This window comes from Apteryx mantelli, chromosome 3 (assembly GCF_036417845.1).
Source record: "Apteryx mantelli isolate bAptMan1 chromosome 3, bAptMan1.hap1, whole genome shotgun sequence".
NCBI lineage: Eukaryota > Metazoa > Chordata > Aves > Apterygiformes > Apterygidae > Apteryx > Apteryx mantelli.
Genome location: NC_089980.1, coordinates 23,605,380 through 23,629,742, shown reverse-complemented (window position 1 = coordinate 23,629,742; position 24,363 = coordinate 23,605,380). Strand labels below are relative to the sequence as shown.

The following is a 24,363-nucleotide window of genomic DNA, read 5'->3' as shown; positions in this document are numbered from 1 at the left end:
ACACGTGTACACGTACACACGTGTACACGTACACACGTGTACACGTACACACGTGTACACGTACACACGTACACACACGTACACACGTACACACACGTACGTACGCACACGTACACGAACACACGTGCGTACGCACACACGTACACGTACACACGTGCGTACGCACACACATACACGTACAAACGTACACACACAGGTACACACATGCACACACACGTGCACATGTACACGTACACACACAGGTACATGTACACATGCACACATGTACACACACGTACACATGCACACGTACACGCACACGTACACACGCGCACATGTACACACACACATGTACACGCACATGTGTACACATGTATACACACATACATGTGTACACACATACACATGTACACACACGTACACACGTACACGTGTACACACATACACACACGTACACGTACACACACGTACGCGTGTGTGTACACGTACGTATGTGTGTACGTGTGTGTGTACGCGTGTACGTATGCGTGTGTGTACGCGTGTACGTACACGTGTGCGTGCGTGCGTACACGCGTGCCTGTGTGCGTACATGCGTGTGTACATGCGTGCGTACACGTGTATGCACACACGCACGTGTGCGTACACGTGTACACGCATGTGTGCGTACATACACGCACGTCTACACACGCACGTCTACACACGCACGTCTACACGCGCGCACGCACACACGTGCGCACACACGTGCGCACACACGTGCGCACACACGTTTACACACACGTTTACACACGCACGTGTACACACGCACGTACGTGTACGCACACACACATGTACACACGCACGCATGTGTACGCACACGCACGTGTACACACATGTGTACATGTACGCATGTGTGTACGTGCGCAAGTGCGTACGTGCGCACATATGCACACACGTACACACACATGCACACACACGTGCATGCACACACGCGCACACACATATACCCACGCACACACGCGCACACACATATACGCACACACACATACGCACTCACACGCACACACATATATACACGCACACACACATATACGTGCACATGTGCTTGCGCACACATGCACAGACATGCGCACATGTGCGCGCACCCGCATGCACACGCGCACGCACGCACGCGCGCATGCATGCACATGCACGCACACACACGCACACACATATATGCACACGCACACATATATGCACATGCACACATATATGCACACGCGCACGCACACGCGCACACATGCATACGCGCACACACGCATATACATGCACGCACACACGCATAGACACGTGTGTACGCACACACATGCATATACGCGCACACAAGCATGTACGCGCACACATGCACACACGCACACACACATATACGCACACGCACGCGTGCACACACACGCACGCACACAAGCATATACGCACAACGCGCACACGCACACACTCACGCCCACACACATATACGCACACATGCGTGCGCATGTGCACACGCACACGCACATGCACACACGCACACACACGCATGCACACACGCACATACGCACACGCACATGCATACATGCACACACGCGCACACACGCACACACGCATGCACACACACGCACACATCACATGCACACGCACATGTACATGCACACGTACACGCACGTACATGCACACGTACATGCACGTGTATACACACGCATACACACGCACGCATACATGCACGCATCCACACACGCACGCATACACGCACGCACGCATACACGCACGCATACACACACGCATCCATGCACACATACACACACACATGCGCACGCACACGCACACGTATACACACACACGCACACTAAAAAGTATAAGGGGGAATGGTGTAGGTGAAGTGTTTAGGGTATGGGTGTATGAAACTGCGCAGTTGTCTAGGATAGCGGTAGAGAACTGAGCTGAAGGAAAAGAGCAAGATCTTGGGTTGTCTCAACCATACTGCCTGTGCAAGCTTCCCATCAAAATGCTCCCAAGAGATTAGCTGTTCCCTTCCAGAAGGGATGCTGGGAGCAATTTAGGTCACACACAGCACAGATGCAGGGAACAAGATTCTTGAATGAATATGAAGTGGTCCAGATTTATAGTGCAAATGCACTTAATGGTTGTCTGTGGAAACTGGAAAAATATTTTAATATACTGGGTCTAATTGACAATGGCATTAAATTTTTTTGCTATTTTACATTTAACCTATTTATGCAGTAGTGAGACAGGTTGATCATTTGAAAATAATTCATAAAACATATTTGATAAATCAGCAATACATGTTGAACAAAGTATTAACATCAGAATTAGTCATGTGAAATACTTTTTAAAGAAACACTGTAGATATCTCTTCAGAAAAAAGTGCTGCCCCATATTAAGAGCTGTGAAAGTCTCTTTTGGAATCCTTTACACATAGAGGACACATTATCTGATGGCATTCTTTTGGCTTCACTTCTCACTTGATCAGTGTGCTCTACTTGTTTGCATCTAATGTAATGTACTCTTTGAACTCTGGTCCTGTTCTTGATCTATTTTTCCCTTTTTCTTAAAAAAAAAAGGGGGGGAGGGGACACACTGGAATTAGCGTTTACTCATGTTGGCCGCTGGATTGTCTGGGGAAAGAATGTTGCACTTGTGCCATAGTGCCTAGGCAGAACCTGTAGTTTTGATAAAAATGTCAAATGCTTCTCCAGTCTTTTTATTATTATAACTCTATTGTTTACAATGCAGTTCAGTTAGCTGTATGCCAGAACTTTTGTGTTTTTAGCAACTGTCTTTCAACTTCTAGACTGCCATATCATGATGAAAATAATAATCTTACTACTATAATTTAGGGAGTAGTAAATAGTTGGGAAGAAAGAGGTTTATGTATGTTTATATTACTTTTAATATATCTACAAATAAATGACATTTCCAGTCTCAATAAAAGGTAAAGGCAGTTGGGGCAGAAACAACCTGTGGGGAGCATAATAAGACTAGGGAATGCAAGAGGAGGGAATAAAGGCTGTTGGTGGTGTGCAGGACCATGGAGGGATTTGTGATGCATCAATAAAAAGGCAGGCTTTGCTAATGTCTACTGATGTGAAGTTTTCCTTCACTCTCACAACTGGTGTTCAAGGGTCTTGGAGAAATTGGAACTGAAGAATTGAGTTAGCTTGTTATCAACAAAAGTGTCTTATTTTGGTTCAAAGATTTTTCTCTCTCTTTTAGAAAAGATTTAGATGTTTTACAATCTGAATAGAAGTGTAAATGTAAAAATAGTTACTTTGTTCATTTTACTGCTGAGCCTATTAGCTGTCCGTTTACATTGTTTACAGTGCATTGAATGACAGTCTATAAAGCCACTAGGACCGGAAGTACAATTCAAAACACTGAGTTTCTTATAAGGCAATGTTTATGAATCAGGTGGTCAATGAAATCATTTAGTCTGGCCAGTTGACAACTTTGTTACCTTTTTTTCATGAAACCTTAATACATGGTATGTGCTTTCCTTATCAAACTAACTGTGGAGTACTTGAAGATTACTGTTATATTTAAATGAGTACAAATTAAGGAAAATTTCAGTTATCAGCCTTAAAACATAAGGAAAAAATGCACTACTTCAGCTTTTGATTTTGATCCTCAGAAACTAAGTGTTTTTATAGTACATAGATTATTTTTCATTTTGTCAGTGGTAGTCAGGCAGTGTTTTTAAATTCCACTGATTGTTCATGAGCAACTTCAGATGACATATGTATTTGCTAATAACTTTGGAGTTACTTAATGTTAAATACCATTTTAAAATATATGATTAGTTCATGGCATGCCTCTGTGTGCTACTCGTGCATGTAAATTTACCTTCTCTTCCAGCCACGTTAAATATGTTGTCAGGAATATGAGTCACTGAGTTGGTATCTAATATGACACTCAGGAATTTATTGAGTTAAAGTTTATAAATAACTTCAAAATCATCACCGCTTCATAAATAAAGAGACCAAGAACCCCACAAACAGAGAAAGTGTAGATTGTAAGGAATAATGAAAGTGTATAAGCCTCCTGCTGTCCTTCAGGGACGTAATGGACCAAAAGTTGACCGACTTCTGTCGTAAGTACTCAATGTTAGAAGACCTCAAAACTCAATAGTAGATTTTTTTTTCTTTTCTTTTTCCCTCCCCTCATTGTTAAATGCTTCAAGTTTGCTTACATGGATTGGGTTGAAACTTGTAGTAGAATGAATAAGACGTGGTGTGTGGCTAGGCTAGAAAACAGTACTGCAATATGGCGTAGTTCTCATAACATCTTTTGGGAGGCTTCTTAGTTTTAGTTAGTGCTAGTTCAGAGGCTGAGAAGGGTAGCAGTCTTTTAATCTTTAAAATAAAATGCATTCCTTTAAGCCTTTCAATAAATGATAAAAAGTATTTTTGCTGAGTTTCTGCTTATCTTAAATTATAACTACCTTCCAAGAATTTATATTTTTTTCAATAGCTTAGTATATATTTCATATAATTCCTGAGCTGTTTTAAAACTATTTGTGGAAATAGTGAAAGAAAAATAAAAATCCTATCCTGCAATTCAATAGCAATTTTGTTACAGTGTACAGGAAAGTTTGCCCATTATTTTCTTTCTCTGGTAGCCTGCTTTCTTCTGATTTACCAGAGCCTGTGACCTTTCCCTAGTCAATAGCCAGCCATGCTGTTTCCGATTCTCCTTTGCTTTTGAAATTGTGCTGTTTATCTGAGGACTTATTTTGAGGAAGTAGTATTTCTTTAAAGGTGTATGAATTGATTAAATTGTAACTAAGCAAATAAGTATAATCTGAGGTGGGCATGTGAATATACAGTAGTTAGCTTTTTTGGTTAGGATGTAGCAGTGGTCAGTAGAATCCTGTAATATGATTGTATTATGTGCTGTGGATATTACAAACTCTACATGAAGTTTACATCCCAGAGATACGGTTTAGATGGAATCAAAGGGGTGTGTGTGTTTTTTGTTTTGTTTTTCATGCCCAATCTAGGGGTTTCCATCAGGCCAGAGTTAAACCAGCATAATTTAGGTTTCAGGTTGAGCTTGCCGAGGTAGTTTCGGCAGATAGCCCATAGCCATTTGAAACTCCAGTCTTCCTGATTTCCACCTTGCGTAATAAAATGTGTGGCAAAACATCTCCTTTTGGGAAAAAGGAAGAAAGGGAAAAGGCCCATCGGTATTGCATATATTTTTTTTCTTCCGTTTAGAGTTTCTGGATAACAAAGAGTTATGGTATGATAATGTGTTTTTCTAAGTTTTGGGTTTGTGCCTCTTCTTTCATTTCCTTTTCATGCATGGCTACTTTCTATTTGCAGTAAAGATTTCTTTAGTTCTGTCAAGTCTGGCTTTCAGGGACTTAATAACTGGCTTTATGTAGAGGTAATGGGTTCATTGTGTTTACAATACAGAATAACTGTAGATGTTGGGTAACAAATGCTTAGCAGATTGAGAAGAGGTGGGACTGCATTCTGTCTTCAGTTAAGCAATCTTTTCATTACATTTGCAAAACTGCTGCCTCGACTGCTGCAATCTAATGATGTGTGTGTTGCTTGAAGGATGGTTCTGACAAGCATCTTAGCTGCCATTTTTTGAAAATATCTCTTTGAAATCTTACCCTTTCTAGAGAATTTTCAGTTCTGTGTATTTTTCTGTTTAATACAAAATTGGGATCAGAAACAGTTCTACGTTTTTCAAGATTTTTGATTATTGTGGTTCCATTTCATGGAATTAGTTCTGTCCCTACTGTACTTAGTAGAATAGCACTGAGAGGGGCTTGTCCACAAAGGCAGATTTTTTCTAATACTGGGATTCTTAATTTTGTTAAAATCTGAAGAGCACAGATGACTTTCTGCAGTCTTGTTTCTGCCAGATAAGTTCAGGTGTTGCCTTGTTGATTTGCATAAGAGGTTAAAAAGATCAAGGCCAAGAGACCCAAAAGAAAAAATGCCTAGATGTTTCCTCTGCACCCATCGGCTTTGTGTTAATATTCCAAGGCAAAAGCCGGGCAGCGTTGAATTTGGAATGGAGGCCTGGAAGTAGTGTCATGGTCAGCTCTAGGCCTCTGGTAGCTATACCGTTAAATATACAATTATGCACATACTCTTATGATGCTCTTTCTTAAGTCCAGGTACATTTCTTGACAGTGCTGCAATCTTCTACAATTTTTCTTAGCCTAAAAGTAATTTCTAGGCAATTTATTCAGGTTGGTATTTGTACATTCATTGTCTAGTTTTAGTAGCTCCTCTTCATCTAGTCTTGTTCATAGACAACAATTGTTTCTACTCTGAATCTATATTAGTATGTTGAACAAGGCAAATTTTTTTCAAGTCAGAGGTTATGCATTTCTCTAATCATACTAATGGTTATTCTCTGCGCCTATTCCAGCTTAAAAATACAACTCAAAACATCCAAAACAAGAAAAATATGTAATATTTCTACCTGAGGTTTGATCAAAGAGCATTAATAGATCCCTTTCTTTATTGGAAATCCTGTATGTTAATAACCTTCAGGTTTATAGTTGCCTTTTCATGTCTTTATTGCAGTGGTTAGTTACCAGTTTTTGATTGACTGATAAAACCTAGTTTGTTCTCTTATTCTCCTATTTCCAACTAATGCGCTTTGAGCTTGTAACATAAAAGCTTGTTGTTAGTCCTTAAATCCCTTTTGATCAAGGAAATGAAAGCCTATTAGTTTGACCTTGGTAATGTGAAAAGCTTTAGAACTACTTTTGAAGAAAAGAATAATTAATCATGTGAGATAAAATGCAGCACAGTAGTCTGTGGCCAGATAATGTTTTCTTGTAAGAAAGAAGAGAGGTAGTTGATCCAGTGTTGCTGGACCTTTAGGGAGGAATTTGAGAGATACCACGCGGGAAGTTACTGGTTAAGGGGGAAGAGAAGAGGATTAGTATGGAAGTGCAAGGATAATAAGGACAGGCAGCTCTTCCTGGATTGGATTGGAACCAGTCAGATCTTACTTGGTGTTTTGCTGAACAAAATAGATAGCAGAGGAGCCTGGCTGATGATGCACATTGAGATATGTCAATACAAAGGTGAATTTATGGAGGAAGAATTGGATGTCATTGCAGATTTGGACAATAAAAATGGGATGCGAAATAATGTACATCTGAGACCCTGTTTTAGACATTTTTAAGGGGGGGGGGGAACTGTAAACCAAATATTAGTGTTTCAGATGTCTTAATACTAGTGTATAGGAAAATCAGATTGACAGCGGCGGTGTTGCATACAGTGGTGATCAACTTCAGGGCAAAGCTTCTTAAACTTAGGAAATGACTATCGGATAATGACCTCTAGATTTGTTTAGTGTTTTAAAATCAGGATACAAGCCTACAACTAAAATGCCTTCTTAATTTTGCTTTAAATTAAGTGTAAAGTGTTCTTTGATACAAACTCTTAAAATACATCATTGAAACAGCCTCATCTCTCACTACTGTTTAAAGAACTAGAGGTCCACCACTGCTGAAAATCAGAAATAATTGTCAGTTCCAGGAACATGAGTATAAACTCGCTACATGAACATCCTGGCTTTGAGCAGGCAAACTTTGCAGTATCCATGGCCGAGCAATAGATCTTCCGAGTGTCCGTTCGTTGCTTGCTTTAGCATTCTGCATGGCCCTGGCTGGGTTCCTCTGGAACAGTGTACAGCACACTTGAGTAAGAGTTGCCCAGACCGCCTGGCACTTGGAAAAACTATAAACCAACCACCCAATGCCTTAAAAGCCATAGCTAACTTGCTGGGAGTTTGTTTAGTGAGGGTGTATAACAGGAGTTCAGTCTAGATTGGGAACAGTGAGGTTTACCTGAGAGAGGTTAGGCAGATGGGCAGAGGTGGCTGGGGAAGAGGTCAGGATCGCGGCTGCTGTGCCAAGGTCCGCTGTTAGCGCACCGCGGTGCGGTTGGTTTGGCAGAGGCTCGCTGTGTTTACGGTGGAAACTTGCAGGCTGTGTTGATGTGATCTAGAGCATCTTTTTTCTTTGTAAATGAGTTGTGTGAAATTTGGGGGTGAGGTGTGTTCATTCCACAGTACATAAGCTTTAACGTGTAGACCTTGAGATACATAGTCAGTGGCTTCTCTTGACCATACTGGAGAGTGAGCTCTGGGGGCAAATGCTGAATTTTGGAATGCTGAATAAGTATTTAATATTAAATATGGAAAAGCAAATTTAATGTTCAGTTTTTATTATTCAGATAAGTGCTGCGGCCATTCTAATTTGCAAGAAGAAACACCTTTTGCTTTTGCAGATTTGTGTAAAAGAAGATTAGAGGCTTAAGCTATTAAAACTCAAAACTAGCAGCTTAGTTCAAAATAATCAACGTGTTAAAGCACTTGCTTCTTGATCCCTTTCTATGATTAGTTGTAATAAGGATGAAATTGGCTTATCTGTATCTAGTCAGCATTGATGTTCGTAGATTGTATGCAGTTATTTTTAGTTGCTAGGTAGGTGCTTTTCTGTAGACTGCAGAAGGCTTCGGTTAGCAACTGAGGTCACTTAGGCATGTGGTGGTAGCGGCGTCCAGCTCAGCGCAGCCTTGGGGAGCCTGTTTGCAGCCAGCTGCTTTATTTGCTGTGGTGACTCAGCGGTGGGAGGAAGAGAACAATCATGTGAGAGTGTTCTAGCAGGCACTGCCTGGATTAGATAACGGCATCCCTGCCCGTGTGCTTGGGCTTTCGGCATTTCAGAATAAAACTCCAACGTTGCTGTCTCTTGTGCAGTGCTCCGTGTATTGAGGCAGGGCTAGAGGAGCCAGTGCGGGAGCTCAGAGTCCTGAAAGCGCAGGCAGGCTGAGGCGCCAGGGCTGAGCGCTGCTGACATCCTCAGAGTGCTAGGCATTGCAGTGCAACTTTTTACATCTATAAATGTATTTGATGTTTAACAGCCAGATCACCAACATGTTTTGAGCAACTGCATTGCTTTGATGAATCTAAGTTTTGGTCGTTATTTATGGTTGGTATTGCATACTGTTTTTGAAATCTGACGTAATAGCATTCTTCCTAGATTTCTTGTTTATGTTGGGTTATAAAATTTACACTTTTCAAAACTAGGCAGGCCCAGAGTGTAAGATGCATACGTGGTTGAATACTTCTGTATGATCACATTGGGATTCTTATGCAGATTGTCTTAACGCTGACTTTCAGAATAGTTAAATACAGCATACAGTACTGCAATGTTTTAAAGTTAGTGATATAGTCGACCTTGATTTTTGCCTTTTGGGTGTCATCCTTGTGCTGCTACTCTCCTTCCCCTTACCCCCTCCCTTTTTTTTTGGTTTTACAATAGGTAATTGCACAAGCAAGAAACTGTTCTTAAAAAATGAAAAACAGTCATCTGGGGCATAGACCTGGACACCCCCCCCCCAACAGAACTTATTTCATGATTTTTAATTCACACAACATTTTTAAATGCATCAGGCTATGTTTTGGGGGGGTCCCTCTTTCAATACTTTCATTTTATTAGTAATTTTTATTTGTTTTCCTTTTTGTTGTTGTTGTAGCTTTAAGCAGCCCAAATGGAGACGGTATTGCTGTTCACCCTCCTGAGTGATTTAATGGCCAGTTTTGACACTAGGAGTTATTCAGACAAGGAAGATTGGAATATGAAATTATTGCTGTGTTCGTAAATTATCACTAACAGCTGTCAAATACTGTGTATTATCTGTATGCAGTTGACCTGTTCTCTCAGTGTTACGATTACTTTAATCAGGTCTGCTCCTCAAGGTATTTTGCTTTCTGCGGACTTTGTCTTGGATCCTTGTTTTCTACAGTGAGTTTTAAAATTTTAAATACTTCAAAACAGTTTCTGTTCATCTTTGAATGTCTGTCAACTCGGTGCCTGTTGAATTTGGGTGTAATACAAAGATACTTCTTTGTCTGTAGTGTTCTTGGAAATACCTCTGCTTTTAATGTCCCAGGCTTCACGATAAGAAGCCCTTCAGGTTCATGGCTGAATCCTGTTATTCAGATTGATATATGGTCTTCTCAGCACAGTTTATGATCTTTTTAGTAAAAATTTTAATAGCTCAATCTCATGTTCAAGAGCAGAACAAGCCAGTGGTAGAATCATGAAGATTTATGTGAATGTACAGAAAACCTGCTGTGTGAGGAAACCAGGTGAGCTGGCAGAGCGGACAGCTATTTGCCTTCACAAACAGTTTCAGCAGTGGATTTGTTAACCGCAGGTGCTTTTTTTTTCCTCTTGGTGCCCTTGTGACAACAGCTCTGAGTTTTGACAGGGTGCGAATCACTTAGTGCTCAGGCATGCTTCCTCTGGTGGAAAGTGTTTCCACAAAGTGAGATGCTTTCAGTAACGCTTCTGGCAGATGACCAAGACATTGACTCAAATGTGGAAAGTGCTCCCAGCAAAGTCTGCTCTCTGCTAGAGAGGGCTCAGATGACTCCTGTCAGTCGTTCACCTCTAGGAGTAGAAGCGAAAACAACCTATTTTTGTCAAAAATTCAGATCTCAAGATAGTGGATAATATTTCTTTGGAACAGCTGCCTAGTTGCCATGTGTGATGATACGTTAAATGTAGCAATGCTACTTACTAAAGGAATGACAGAAAGTGGTCGAAGTGTATGTACATGAGGTATTGGCTCATTTTATATAAAATAAAAGCTGAGATAGTAGCACTACTTACTTAATTTGTGTTCCCTGGTATTTTTTTTGTTTTATTTTTTATTATTTATAATATTATCAATATAATATATATAATATAATATTATAATATAATATTATTATTTTGTTTCCCAGTACAAACCAAGAAGGTTGTGGATGTACCTGGGTAAATTAACAGCAGTTCTGTTTTGCAGTTTTCATTTAGGAAATATTCTAAACACTCCCCCCCCCCAGTGATATTTCAAGAATGTAGTTCCACCCCTGATTCTTAGTTTCCCAAAGAACTGCAGGATTAATGCTGCTAGGGGATCAAAGTTGCAAATTAGTGTTATAAATATGCTTCTCTGATTCTCTGACCATGCCTCCTCATATCTCCTTAACTGGACAAAAGTATACTGGCGAGAAAAAAAGGGGAAGTACTTGCTTTAAATAAACTTAAAAAGCTGTTAGAATATTTAAAAAAAAAAACCAACAACCTAAAAACTAAAATACATCTAAAATTGAATTCCCCGAAGATACTTTTGTTATGAAGCTAATTAAGATCCAAAAAAAAAAAAAAATCCTGAGTAGGATGCATGATAAAGCTGGTAGCTATTTTGGCATTCGCAAGCTAGTTCGTTGAATCTAAAACAAGGTGTAGTTACATACGTTGCATATGACTGACGTGCTGTTCAGTTTTATAGCACAGTCTCAACTATTCAATGTAAATTATCTCTTAATTTCTAATAATTCACGCTTTGAAAATAATTTGAATCACTTTGCCTCAGTATAATTAGCATTTCACTATGGGATAGTGTTCGGGGACATTTGTAGCACTTCAGCTTCGTCTAAAGATGTGTCCTGCTAGCTAATTTATGAGTAGGTAAAGTATTCTATTTAATAGTGAAATAGCCAGTCAGATTCGACCATTACTGCAGTAAAAATAACCTTGCCAAAGATTCTTCCTAGAAACAGAGAACAGAATACCTTTCTAGTCAAGAGGGTGGTTGGAATAACAGTATTTGATAATTTGTCAGGTAATAAGAACAAGTTCTATTTTGCAATTGGAAGCATGATCGGAGTTATGTACTTGACAATTTCAATTACAAAATCGAATGGTGATTTCTGTCATCTAGTCTACTCATTGCTAATAGTCCAGTTATCCAGTAACTATCAAATAGTTATTCATTGTAATGTTTTAGTAAATGATATTGTACTATGTTTACTGCTGAGAAGTATAGACCACTTTGTCTTGTATAGACCACTTTGTCTTGTCTTAAAGGCAGGAAAGAATTTTTCTTTAAACTGTGCCTTTGGCTGCATTTTGGGACCTATAAACTTAAACACAGTTTAGATGGTATGCAAACTATTATTTTTTTATAAAAATATAGCACAGAATACAAGAACTTTTCTTGAAACTCTAGGGGTTTTCCAGGCTTCTAGCTTCTTCCAGACTTGTTCTAAACTTGCCTTGTCCACACAAGTTTGTACTTCAACATATGCATGTCAAGTGCAATGTTTAGCTTGTAGCAGCTAATAATCTTTATGGAGACAAAATTAGACAAATATGCTTACCAAGGCTGAAGAATTTTCATGCATTGTTTTATGGTGCTCGTGCAGTGTTTTAGAAGTAACCAGTGTTTACATTTCAGAAAGTACTTGAATTGATGTGTAGACTGTCCTGACAAACTTTTTACTTTATGTTATCAAATGATAGCTAAACAATTATATGGAGTTTTAGTAAAAACATTTTTATCCTGTTTTTTACATAGTCAAAGTGAGTTCTTAATCTTTTTAACTACAACTGCTGCACTTTTGAACTGTAGTTCTTTTCTTAGTTTACTAAACTCATCCTTGCTCGTTGTGTTGTACCGAAGCAATGCGATTCCATTACGGACATGCTGCTCTTTTGTCCTGTGCCACTTCCATTTGTCTGTCTGAAAGGTTTATAAAAACTGTTAAAGCTACTGCAAAAATGTAGATTTCTTTTCTTAGTGCTTTGTTAAAAAGATGAGCACAAAGAATAAGCTTTTTACTTATTTTACTGAATAATGATATTGTTTTAATGAGGAGGGGAGGATTCAGAGATATATAATGAGAATAATTTTAAGTTGTTAAGTTACTGTCAAGGATGGTATATTTTGTCCCATATATATTACTGTATGGGAACTTCATATAAATAGACAGAAAATGTTTGCAAGGTATTTTGCTGCCCTCTCTTGGTAGAGCATTTGTATCATCAGCCAAGTGTTCAATTTGTTCAAAGGTTTTTTGTACATTTAAAAAAAAAAATCTATTCATTCCTTTATGTGCTGAAGAAATGGCAAATGAGAAATATGTTAGAAAAATAAAATAAAATGTTAAATGCTCCTGTTAAATACAGGATCACTCAGTATTTATTTAATGATGAGAACTCTTTTTTATTCAGGTCCTGTCTAGATGAAATTAGAAATACCAGATATCCATCTCATTGACTTTTATCTGTATCTTAGTAGACAGCCAATACAGTTAGGTATTATTTGTTGACCCAAGTGCTTTGTCCCTTCAGATTAAGGCTAAAGCATATGAACATTTGGGTACTTTTTTAAAGTGGGCTGCTTCTGTGTAATAAGCGTGATCATTCTGTGTCTTTATAGCTCTCTGAAAAGGAGAAAAGCAGGCCTCAGGAACATGCTCATAAATACTTGAGGGACTTGTCATCCCCAAATAGCAGTTAGATTTAGAAAATACTTCTTACGTTTTAGCTTAAAAAAAAAAAAAATTCTCTACTGGTTCCAAATAAGTTAGAAGACTTTTTGATGGAATTTAGAGGCTAAAAATAAAGTATGTAACAAGTTACATTGCAGCCCTGATGTCTGAGAGACTTCCACTATAACTTTGCTAAATGTTGTGTGTGAGAGCGGGAGCTGAGGGAAGACCTGATACAGTAGCAGAATTATTCTGCAGCTTCTGAGGGCCTTGGGTAACAATTTCAGCAGGGAAAAGTCCTTTTGCTGTACATAACTGGGAGGTAATTGCTTGCAGCAATTATCGAATCTTATTCAGCATTTTGCAGTGTTTTCTAAGGAAAAACATTGGTCTGAAAGAGAATGGACTTGAATAGTAACAGTGCATTAAAACTGGGCTGGTGTTCCCATTTCTGCCAGTATTTGTTGAGCATGAATAGAAGTGAACTAGCTGAAGTTCCATTCACTTCCAGGCTGGTTTTACATAGCTGTAAGTATGCATTTGGATGTTTCTGTAAAATTTGGATAAAGAATAGCTAACTAGTTTATCTGGAATACATAATGTGGTTTTTCTTGGATGACCATTTGTGATAATGCTAATTCACTGTTCTTGTATTCAAGAATACAAGTATAAAATACCATGCAGAGAACAAATGTAACTCCATATCCCAAACACGGAAGATTACATCAGTTAGTGAATTATCAGCAGCTTTCTATTTTTACCTCTTGAAAGCTGTCTCTCAGAATGTTAAATTAGTTAAGAGGAAACTGGATATATGATTCTTTTTACTGTAAACATAATAAGTCTATTATCCAACTCAGAAGAGTAACATGTAGAAATAAGAATTTTATGTAGGTGCAAATGCTGTGCTTTTGTTCTCACTGGTACAAAGATTTTTGATCATTTTCTTTCTTTCTTTCTTTTTTTTCCTTCCCCTAACAGTTATTTGATATATTTTTGGTTCTCACTTTGCAGCTTAATCTTTCCCTTGTTTTCATGATTGCAGACAGTTGCAAGAGCAACAAAGGCAGAAGGAGCTGGAACGGGAGAGGCTGGATCGTGAACGAATGGAACGGGAGAGGCTGGAGAGAGAGAGACTGGAAAGGGAAAGACTTGAAAGAGAACGCCTAGAACAGGAGCAACTGGAGAGAGAACGGCAAGAAAGGGAACGGCAAGAACGCCTGGAAAGGGAGAGACAAGAAAAGGAGAGGCAGGATCGAGAAAGACTTGAACGACTTGAAAGGGAAAGGCAAGAAAGAGAGCGGCAAGAACAGTTGGAAAGGGAACAATTGGAATGGGAAAGAGAGAGAAGGATTTCAAATGCTGGTAAGAATTTCAAAACTGAGTGTATTCGAGTACCAGATTCTGTGTTATGTGTTTGGGCGATGGAGTGGGATAGAAAAAGCATGGGCAGTGAGTATACTTGTGCAACAACAATCAGCATTTCAATCTTCAGTTTGCTGGAATTACTTCCTTTTTTATGGCAAGAAGTCTGAGATCTTTGACTTTTCTGTCATAATTTTCTATTAACTGTGAAAGAAAATATTTAAAATTATTTGCTTACTGCACTGCTGTATCTTCTGCTTGCATGAAGAACTTGGAGCTTATTGGGCATCTCCAATATTGGTTGAAATGTGATGATTTAAAATTTCTTAATACCTTATCATTGTTTTCTCTATTACACAAGATGCATTCTGTTTATGTAAGTTGGAAAAGAAAAAGAATTAAGTTTGAGAGCCTTTAAATGTAAAGGGTATGTAGCTACATAAGGCAAATTCATAGCAAGAGGAATGCCTTTTGTATCAAGTCTTGCTTAATTTGTTGGTAGTAACGTTTCAGTCAAATGTATTTGTATATAAGGTGCATCCAGAGATAAGCAAGAGCTTTCTCACTTTCATAATATAATGAAACGTTAGTCAAGCACTTCCTGTTTGTTCTTTAGTAACAAACTCAATGCACAAAAGAAGTCAGCATGTGGTAGAAGTTGGGGTATGCTATGTAAGATCAGGCACTTTAGAGAGAAGGATTTTGCTGAGGGTTTTATTCCACGTACTTTCCAGTTTGTGATGGAGCTTTTTCTGGGGAAGAGAAAGTTGATATTTACTTGCTGCCTATGTTACGAGTTTTATTAGTAGAACTGAAACAAATGTTAAGATCACTACACTTGCTTGCAATTTGCAACCAAACAAGAAGATAAAAGCTGATAAAGGACTGATTAATCAACCCTCTGTCTAATCAATCTCATAGATGGGATTGGAAAAAAACTTATTCCAGAACATACTTGTAAATTCAATTGTTGGCACAAAAATAGTTGGTGAAATTAAAAGCAGCTGTTGATAATATGTAAAACTTTCCTAACAGTATTTTCACTTGTGCCTAATCCTCTGGTACTAACTGTAGTCTACATTTATACATTTTGTTTGAATGCTGGTTTTGTTGCTTCATTAGCTCCCTTTTTCTCTTTCTCCTTTTTTTATCCTGCCTTTGCTGCTGCTTTCCATCTTCTGTCCAGCTCCATCTTTCGACAGCTCCCCGTATAGCACTCCACTTCCTGAATACTCCAGTTGCCAGCCTCCTTCAGCACCTCCTCCATCATATGCAAAAGCAGTCTCAGCACCAATGGCAGAGGCCACACCGGAGTATGCTGTAGTGACTTCTGCACCACCGACTTCCACTCCCCCTACACCGCCTCTAAGGCACTCTGCATCACGTTTTGCTACATCTTTAGGCTCAGCTTTCCACCCTGTTCTTCCCCATTATGCTACAGTTCCTCGTCAGCTGAACAAAAGTTCTCGGCCCCCTTCTCCTGTGAATGCCCCAGCAACTTTGCCCCCCAATACGAAGCCTGTTGCCTGGTCTGCACCCAGTTTTGCGCCCCTTCCCCCATCTCCTCCAGTAATGATAAGCAGTCCACCAGGCAAAGCTACTGGTCCAAGACCTGTCCTCCCAGTGTCGGCTTCGAATCCAGTGCCCCAAATGCCTGCGTCTCCTACTGCTCCAAATGGGCTTCCTGAAAGCGTGACTCATCCAGTTCCTTCGCCTTCTACCTCAGGTCCAACTCCGCCTCCACCCCCCCCTCCTCCCCCACTGCCTTCCTTTCCACCTCTCTCACTCTCTGGACCTCAAGCTTCTCCTTCTCCAAACTCCCCTAATGCCTCGACTCCCTCATCCAAGCCTAGTGTTCTCCCTTCTCCCTCTGCAGCTACCCCTGCCTCTGTTGAGAACTCTCTAAACTCTGTGCTGGGAGACTCCTCTGCTTCTGAGCCAGTCTTGCAGGCAGCCTCTCAGCCGATTGAACCTACGACCCAGCAGGGTAAGGCTTTCTGTTATTGCTACTAATTCACTAATCAGGAATGCAGTCAAAACCAATTTGTATCAAACCCCTTAACTGCCCCTGAAGAATTAATAAAATGCTTCAAAAGTTGCAGTGATCTTAATACCACAACGAAATACAGTTTGGAAACTATGGTAAGGGAAACTTAAAGCTCCCTGGAGAGGAGTTGGTTTTCATGGCAATCCGTCATAAATAAAATTCTCGTTTATTAAGTTCTCATTTATCAAGACCAGAGCTTGTCAGATACATGCTTGATAAATCTTGCCCTGTTAATTTGTTTGGAACGTTGTATTAATAGGCAGCATCAATGGTTTCCTAATGGCAGCAGAAGTGGAAGAACATATATGCAGCTTTGGACGTGTGAATGACCTTAGTGAGGAATAACCTGAATGACTTTGGTACTCATGTAGTTTAAAAATTTAGAAAGCAGTATGAAACTACTACAGCATTTCTTTCTGGATAATGCTTATATTTCAGTGTATGGATATATGCACACATATTTAAGACCGGGTCTTCCTGTGGTATTCTACCAGTTAAGTTAAAAACGTTTTGGAAAAAAGTTTGGTTAAACAGATGGCAGTCCTGATGGACACTCTACCAGTGTTATATAGATGTATTTTACAGGGATGTTCATGTCTGCTAATCTGAATCATCTGTTTTATATTGATTTTAGTAGTTTTAGCTCCTTGTATGTAAGCATGAACTAGCTCTGCTGAGGGTATGGGCTTGCAGAGGGTTAGTAGGGGATAAGGTAGAATATGAATTCATAGTGCACAAGCCATGCAGAGCAGATCCTGTGTATACGCTCTTCTGGTGCTTTGAGGTGTGAGCTGCTCTGGGTGGAAACAGGGTGAGTGACCTCATTTTTATTATGGAACAGGAGTATGCACGTGGATGCCGAATGACCACTAGAGAGTTTAAAATGCTTTTACCTTTACACAGTGGCATTAGCATTGTAGCAAACCAGGAAGACGTGTGTGTGAAGTCCAGACCTTTAGAGAGAGCTTCAGGTGGTTTCTCACCACTCTTAGTAGCTTAAAGCTGATCTGTAATCACAGGTGGGTGGGGGAAGGATATGTGGGGATGTTTTTTAGTCACGATTTCTTAAACTGTTGCTATCATATAAACACTTCTAAGCTGCAGTAATCAGAATACTCTTTCTTCAAAAAATGCTTTATATTGCATGTTAATGTGAATTTAAAGAATTAAAGGAATCATAAATCAAAGGCTGGAAGAGCTTGTCCCTGTTAGCTTAAATATGTCAGTCTTCTAACTCACTAATTAATGTTTGTGTTTGATTATTGAAATCGATTCCTGAAATGTTTCCAGATGACTCTCTCTTTTTTTTTTTTTTTTTTTTTTAATATACACAAGCTTAGAAATTGACGTTGGAACTCAAACATTTCAAGGGTTCAAATGTTTGGCTGTTGTTTTAAATGCTCGTTTTACAATGAGAAGTCTCTTCTGTTCCGCGAAGTTTTGACTAATAGTTTTTTCCTATGCGCTATGATACTCAAACTTTACGTGACACTTCCTGAAAGCTTTGCCTGTTCCTCTGTGTAACCACCTTCTTGGTTGCAGCACAGAACCTGACGGGAGGGTTATTGTATTCAAATATCTCTGCAATTGCCTGTTCTCTCCTAGTGTGTGGTGGAACACTTTTAGTAAGAATGTTCTCCCCTGCTGAAAACTGCAGTGTTTTCTTGCATATAAAAAGGCAAACATTAATACTAGTAAACTTCTCATACACTGAAAAAAAAGAGCCAGTATTTAAATGGAAATAATGAGATCTTTTTATTCTAAATAATTAATGTAGTCTGTTTTTTTTTTCTCTTTGACATTAGGTGTTGTCCAAGGACCACCTGCACCTCCTCCCCCACCCCCACTGCCCCCTGGCCCAGCTCAGTCTTCAGTAGCAGTCCCACCTCCTCCTGGCCCACCACCACCACCTCCACTTCCACCCTCAGGGCCGCCGCCACCACCACCACCTCCTCCGCTTCCTAGCCAAGTTCCTCCTGTTCCTCTTCCACCTCCTGCCCCACCCCTCCCTGCCTCTGGATTTTCAGTGGGATTTATGTCTGAAGAAAATCGCCCTTTAACTGGACTAGCTGCTGCACTTGCTGGAGCCAAACTTAGGAAAGTGTCACGGGTAAATGCAGCTGTTTTTTTCCTTTCTGATTCATATTTGTAAATTCTGTGCCCCTGAACTGGTTGTAATTTTTTATTTAAGATAAACAGCAGTATAAAAGACATTTTGCATAGACATAATTCATTATTAAAGCATTATAGGATGTACTGTACTACTAGCCCACCACATTCTTTACATAATTTTTTTTCCTTCCTAATATGTGAACTAGTTTCTTTAAGCCAGTTATAAATTTATTTGCATATATACTGTTGTTTTGTGTATTACAAAGGGTGAAGACTCCTCCAGTTCAAGTGGAGGTGGAAGCTCTGCTTCATCTAAAACAGACAGTGGCCGTGGAAATGGGCCGCTTCCCTTGGGAGGCAGTGGATTAATGGAAGAAATGAGTGCCCTGCTGGCCAGGAGGTAAGTAGCTATTTCTGTGTTATAGCCAGCATGGTTGTCATAGAGGTATGGTTTTTGGCATCTGTTTGCAGCTGGCTAAAGATCAGCTAAACATCTGCTTTCTCATGTGGTTGCTTTGGGAAGTTGATAATGTTTTATCAGTAGCCATTTTCACTAAAGTATAATTGAGTACTTCTGTGCAAGCCTTGGTGCAGCAGTAGAGGATACAATAGGGGCTTTGTCCTTGGAAGTGTATTTTAACACTAATTTTTTTTTTACACTTTTTAATACTAATTTTCTATTATCCAGATATTGAGCTGAGTATATCTTTAATTACACTGAACAGCAGCTTTCCATCTTAAGGCCATGATCTTGGTAACTTTTTTTTCCTCTGCTTATAGGAGAAGAATTGCTGAAAAGGGATCAACAGAACCAGAGCAGAAAGAAGATAAAACTGTGAGTTGACAAATTATCTGTTTCAAATTATTCAATAGTAGCTCATGCAAATGATTCTAATGGTGCAAATGATACATTATTTTTTTTTGTTTTTTCCTCTCTCCCCTTTTCTCCCTTCCTCCCTTTTAATCAGGAAGAATCAGAGTCTTCAACTTCTAAGGTTTCTTCAACAAGCACACCTGGTAAGTAGCATATGTTTCTGAACTGTGTGACTCTTTAAATCCCTTTATATTAATGCTGAAATCTGATGATGAATCTCAGTCAGCTGTGCTGAATTTTTGGGGTTTGGCTCTTATCACGTAATTACAACCTGGCATTTTGCTTTCCAATGGTTCCTGGCTCAGAAGTGTCTCAGAAGAAAGCAGATAAAAGAACTCCCACTAGAATACTAGCGTAGTATTGGTATAGTAATAGTATGGGGACCTCCTGTGTTGAACCTGTGGGGCTAATGCACAGAAAGTGATTGGCAGGGAATGTGCAAACAAGTTGTCTTTCAGTCATTACAGGACATGAGTTGGGACAGTAGTTTGTTTTCCTTCAGGGCTGACATACAAGGCTATCGTTTGCAGGTACTTCAGTAAAGTTTACTCAAATACAAGCGTCTGTTTCAGTTTATAAGTATATGGAGTAGAAATTCTTCAAGCATAGTTCTTCTGCTGATATATGACTGTAACAGACGTTTCTTTGCAGTTGGTAAGGAAAGCTTACATATCACCAGCTCTGTAGTTGGTGAAGATGCAATTATCAGTATGTATATTCATGCAGTAAATGCTTGTATTACAAGGACTTGAGTAAGAGACTTTTTTCCTCATCTTTAGTAGTGCCTTCCTTACAGCCTTAGCTTCCCTGGCTACCTCACCCTGTGTGCATACTTTTGTATGAGGTTGAGGATGTGCCATGAAATTTCCAGTCCACAGGCTACTGTATGAAAAAGAGAGATAGGAGCTCAATGTGTCTTGTTGGAAATAATGGAAAAACTGCTACCATTGAGATACAGTAGGTATTCTAAAGAAACTAGACTGCAAGGCAATAAATGGCTTAAAAAAGATGGAAAACTTGGTTTACATTATCTTCTGAGTTTGCTTGGTTTCATAACCACAGAGATGTTCACCTCGAGGAAATGACTGCTTTTGGAACACCTGTCCTAATAACGTAGGCCAAAAATGGGAAAGCAGGAACAATCAAAGTGAAATGGTTCCTTTAATCAGTCGTCATGATAAGAAGCCTCTTTGAACTTTTTCTAATGTCAAGTTCACCCAGAGATTGGCCGTCTCCTAACAGAGGAGAGCTTATAGTTTGTTTCTTGTTGATGTAAAATGCTCTAGTAATGCTGTGCAGCATCATTGGAACATGTTTTAAGATGTTTTAGAGGAATATTTGACATATTTTCACCTGGCCTGTGCTGAAATGTTAAAAATCCTTGCAGCAATATAATGCAGCATGTATGATAAGCAGGTGGTCTTTTTCTGAAGCACCATGCTATTATATAAGGGACCTAGAAGAAACTGATACTGTGAAGAGACTAATGATACCAGACGCATGAAATGCAGAAACTTTCCATGAGATACTCGGATGTAAGAATCCTGAGTTTTTAGAGAGAAATTAATCTGCCTATTAGAATGATAGATACATTGTTGCTGTCATAAACCTGAATGTGAGGACTTTGTCATCTGTCTGTCCCCATTCGCTTGTCATGCTACCAACGTAGATTACTCTTGGGAGAGGTCCCTTTGGAAAAGGGGTTGAGCAGCAGAGCTGGGAGTGGATGAAGGGATGAAAATGTTGTAGTGGCAAACTTGATGGTGTTACAAGTTACCTTTTGGAGGAACCAGTTGTCTGAGGTGATGACAGACCAGGAATGGAAAGGCCTAGCCAGGTTGCTGTCAAAGTAGGAATTTAATAAGAGGTAATACATATAAGGAAGAAAAGTGTTTTTTCCGTTTGACTTTCTAGAGACTTGAGAAGGACTGGTCAAAATGTAGTGGTCAGAACTTAACAAGTGAGGAATAATGGAATTGTTAGGATTCAGATAGTGAATCTGATATATAAAAACACTGAAATGAAGATGAATCCTTTCTCAGCACTGTTTGATATTTTGGTGGAGTGGCATTCTCTTTTGAATTCTGTATATTTGAATGAGAAGTGATTAGCTGCAAACTATGCTGTTTTTCAGAGGCTGTTGCATAGGGTTACTTCTGTGGTTAGGCTTCTGGTGGTTGGTTGTGTCCAAAGTATGCTGAGCAATCTGGATGGTGGATCTGTCATGACAGCACTTCTAGTGTTATGGGCACAATTTTGGCAACAAAAAGAACACACCTTATAAACAGTAAATTCCCTTATTTGCCTAATCGTTTTATTTTGATCAAGCTGCTAAAATATTAAACAGTTACTTTTTGCTCAGTTACAGTCTATTACACTTAGTCCACTTTGTGTAATTAAGGCTAATTCTCATTAGTAATATAATTTAAATTGTTTTATGCAAACTTGCTAGTGTGTACCTCTACTTTGGTGTTGCTCTTACCCTTCCTATGTACTATTATGGTGAGTCATCAGTGTTCCAAGTTCTTTGCTAGGAGGAGTATGATGTCGATGGGGGGCATTTCTTCCTTCTTGGGCTTGGGGTCTGCTTAGGCTTATTTTTACGTATTTCAACTCTGTTAAGGGGCTGCACTCTTTTCCTGCCCTGTTGGCTTACAGAGAGAGTTACACCATGATTACTTATGACTTATTAGTCCTTCTCTGTATAATGTATATTCCTTTTAGGGAAAGAAATACATAGTTGTATAAAGCTAAGTAAAATCTAAGTTAAAACATGTTAGGTAATACTCAAAACCATAGGATAGGCAACAGACACCTAACTCTTGTGTGATTTTGCTGTTTCAGCTAGATGATAGTCATGGGATCCCTGAGTAAGTTGCAGCGATAGCAATAATTTCTTAAATAATTTTGCAGGTACAGCTAAAATCATGCTAAAAAAACCCTCCAAGGCTGGAAAAGTTCTGAAGCCTGGTGTAGCTAATTACTGTAATAAAGCTGAGACCTGTTACTAGCACTGGCAACATGAAATTGGCTGGGTCATAGGCCATACTAGTAAACTCCTGGAATTCACAGGTTCATCTCGGTATCTTGCTGCATGTCATAGAACTTCCTGGTTACTGTGAGGGTCTGGAAGAACATTTCTGCCTCTCAGCTTACCCAGCTCAGAGTTGGGCAATAAAAAGGGAACAAAACCAAAACACAGAAATAAAAGCAAATAAGATCACTCATAAATAAAGTAAGTCCTGAGGGGAAAAGTGAGTAACAATAACAATTTGCAGTATAAAAAGAATATTTTAACTTGTGCAGGTTGTAAGGAATGAAAATTTGACCCGTAAGGAATGAAAACTTTGTGGCGATAGGTATGTCATGAGGAAGGGCTAGGAGAGACCACAAGAGGAAAAAATTCATTCACCATGCAAGAACACAAAACCTACAGTCCTTAACTGAATTGTTTGCCCTGTTTTGGCAATGATTTATGTCTACCTTTAGCAGACAGACAGAGGTGCACAATAAAGCTAGCTTTCACTACTTTAGATTGCTGTAATAAACTCAGGATTCTGAGTCAGAGCTTGGAGGAGATTCTAAGCAGAACTGAAAACATGCTCCACAATGGAAAGTGAGGCATGAACATTGTATAAAGGTAGGTTTGGATTTATTTTTAAATTTGAATACAAATTAAACTTATCTGTGTAAGCTAGGCCCCAAAGTTGCCTTCTACAGTGCTTGCCCTTCAGATTATAAGCTAACTAAGCAGAAGAGACGAGACACATGGTAAAATTTTGTCTAGTATCATGCTGTAGCAGGTAAACTAGAATCTCTTGGATCCAAATGCTATTTACCGTTAGTCTTTAGTCTGTATTGTTTTGAAAGGGGAAGAGATATTTGGCAGCTTTAGAAGCATCTTTTAGGGGAAAGAACTTTGGAAGACAAATGTTTTGTTGCTGAAAAATATTTTAGTTGTGTGAAGTCATGTCGTCCCTACTGTTGCTTCATGAAAATTGACATCAAATTATTTTTACGTAATTCTTTAACAGCTTAAAAACATATCCCCCGCTATTTGAAGTTGACTCTCTGGTTTCAGAATTCTGTAGTTCACAACTGAAGGAATAAAATACCTAAGGTATAGGCAGACCTTTTCCCGGCTGGTTTAAGAATAGAATGGCATTTATGAAAACCTGAGACTTTTAGATGCTATCACAACATAAATGATTGCATGACTAAAAATAAGATGAACACTACAAGAGGTGGTTTACTATGAAAGAGCCTAATGCAAGGTAGTGAAAAAATAGCTGACTTAAGTTCCCAGCTACTTGAAGTTTCCTCACGTAATTATACAATGAATAGAAAAGGAAAGGTTTTAATCTTTTTGTTATGTTTGACAGAACTAACGAGAAAGCCTTGGGAAAGAACAAATACAGTGAATGGAAGCAAATCACCTGTTATCTCCAGGTACTCCCTTTAGTACTATTAACTTTCTTTGCCAAATGTTTGCTGCTGTTCCTCATGCTGCTAAAGATATTGGCCTAAAATAGCAAAATTATCTAAACAGTTGTAAAAGCAAAATTTTAACTTTGTTCTTTTAAGTGCTGTTGTGAAACTGTTTTTGGCAGATTTTATTAAGAATGAATTTTTGTTTTTTGAAGGGGACTAATAAATGAAATTTTGATACTAA

The 24,363-nt window shown here is 39.1% G+C and overlaps 1 protein-coding gene across 4 annotated transcripts in view; it reads left to right on the top strand.

Moving 5' to 3' along the window:
• Positions 1 to 24,363, top strand: part of ENAH (ENAH actin regulator) — a 103,627-nt gene that overhangs the window by 65,945 nt on the left and 13,319 nt on the right. For 2 of the 4 annotated variants that reach the window (XM_067292927.1, XM_067292926.1), the window contains 7 exons: positions 14,339 to 14,658; positions 15,845 to 16,645; positions 18,511 to 18,815; positions 19,084 to 19,217; positions 19,598 to 19,652; positions 19,786 to 19,834; positions 24,074 to 24,140. In XM_067292927.1, the coding sequence (XP_067149028.1) occupies positions 14,339 to 14,658; positions 15,845 to 16,645; positions 18,511 to 18,815; positions 19,084 to 19,217; positions 19,598 to 19,652; positions 19,786 to 19,834; positions 24,074 to 24,140 (1,731 nt within the window). The remainder of the gene's footprint in view (positions 1 to 14,338; positions 14,659 to 15,844; positions 16,646 to 18,510; positions 18,816 to 19,083; positions 19,218 to 19,597; positions 19,653 to 19,785; positions 19,835 to 24,073; positions 24,141 to 24,363) is intronic. The other 2 variants (XM_067292928.1, XM_067292929.1) reach the window with 2 other exon arrangements.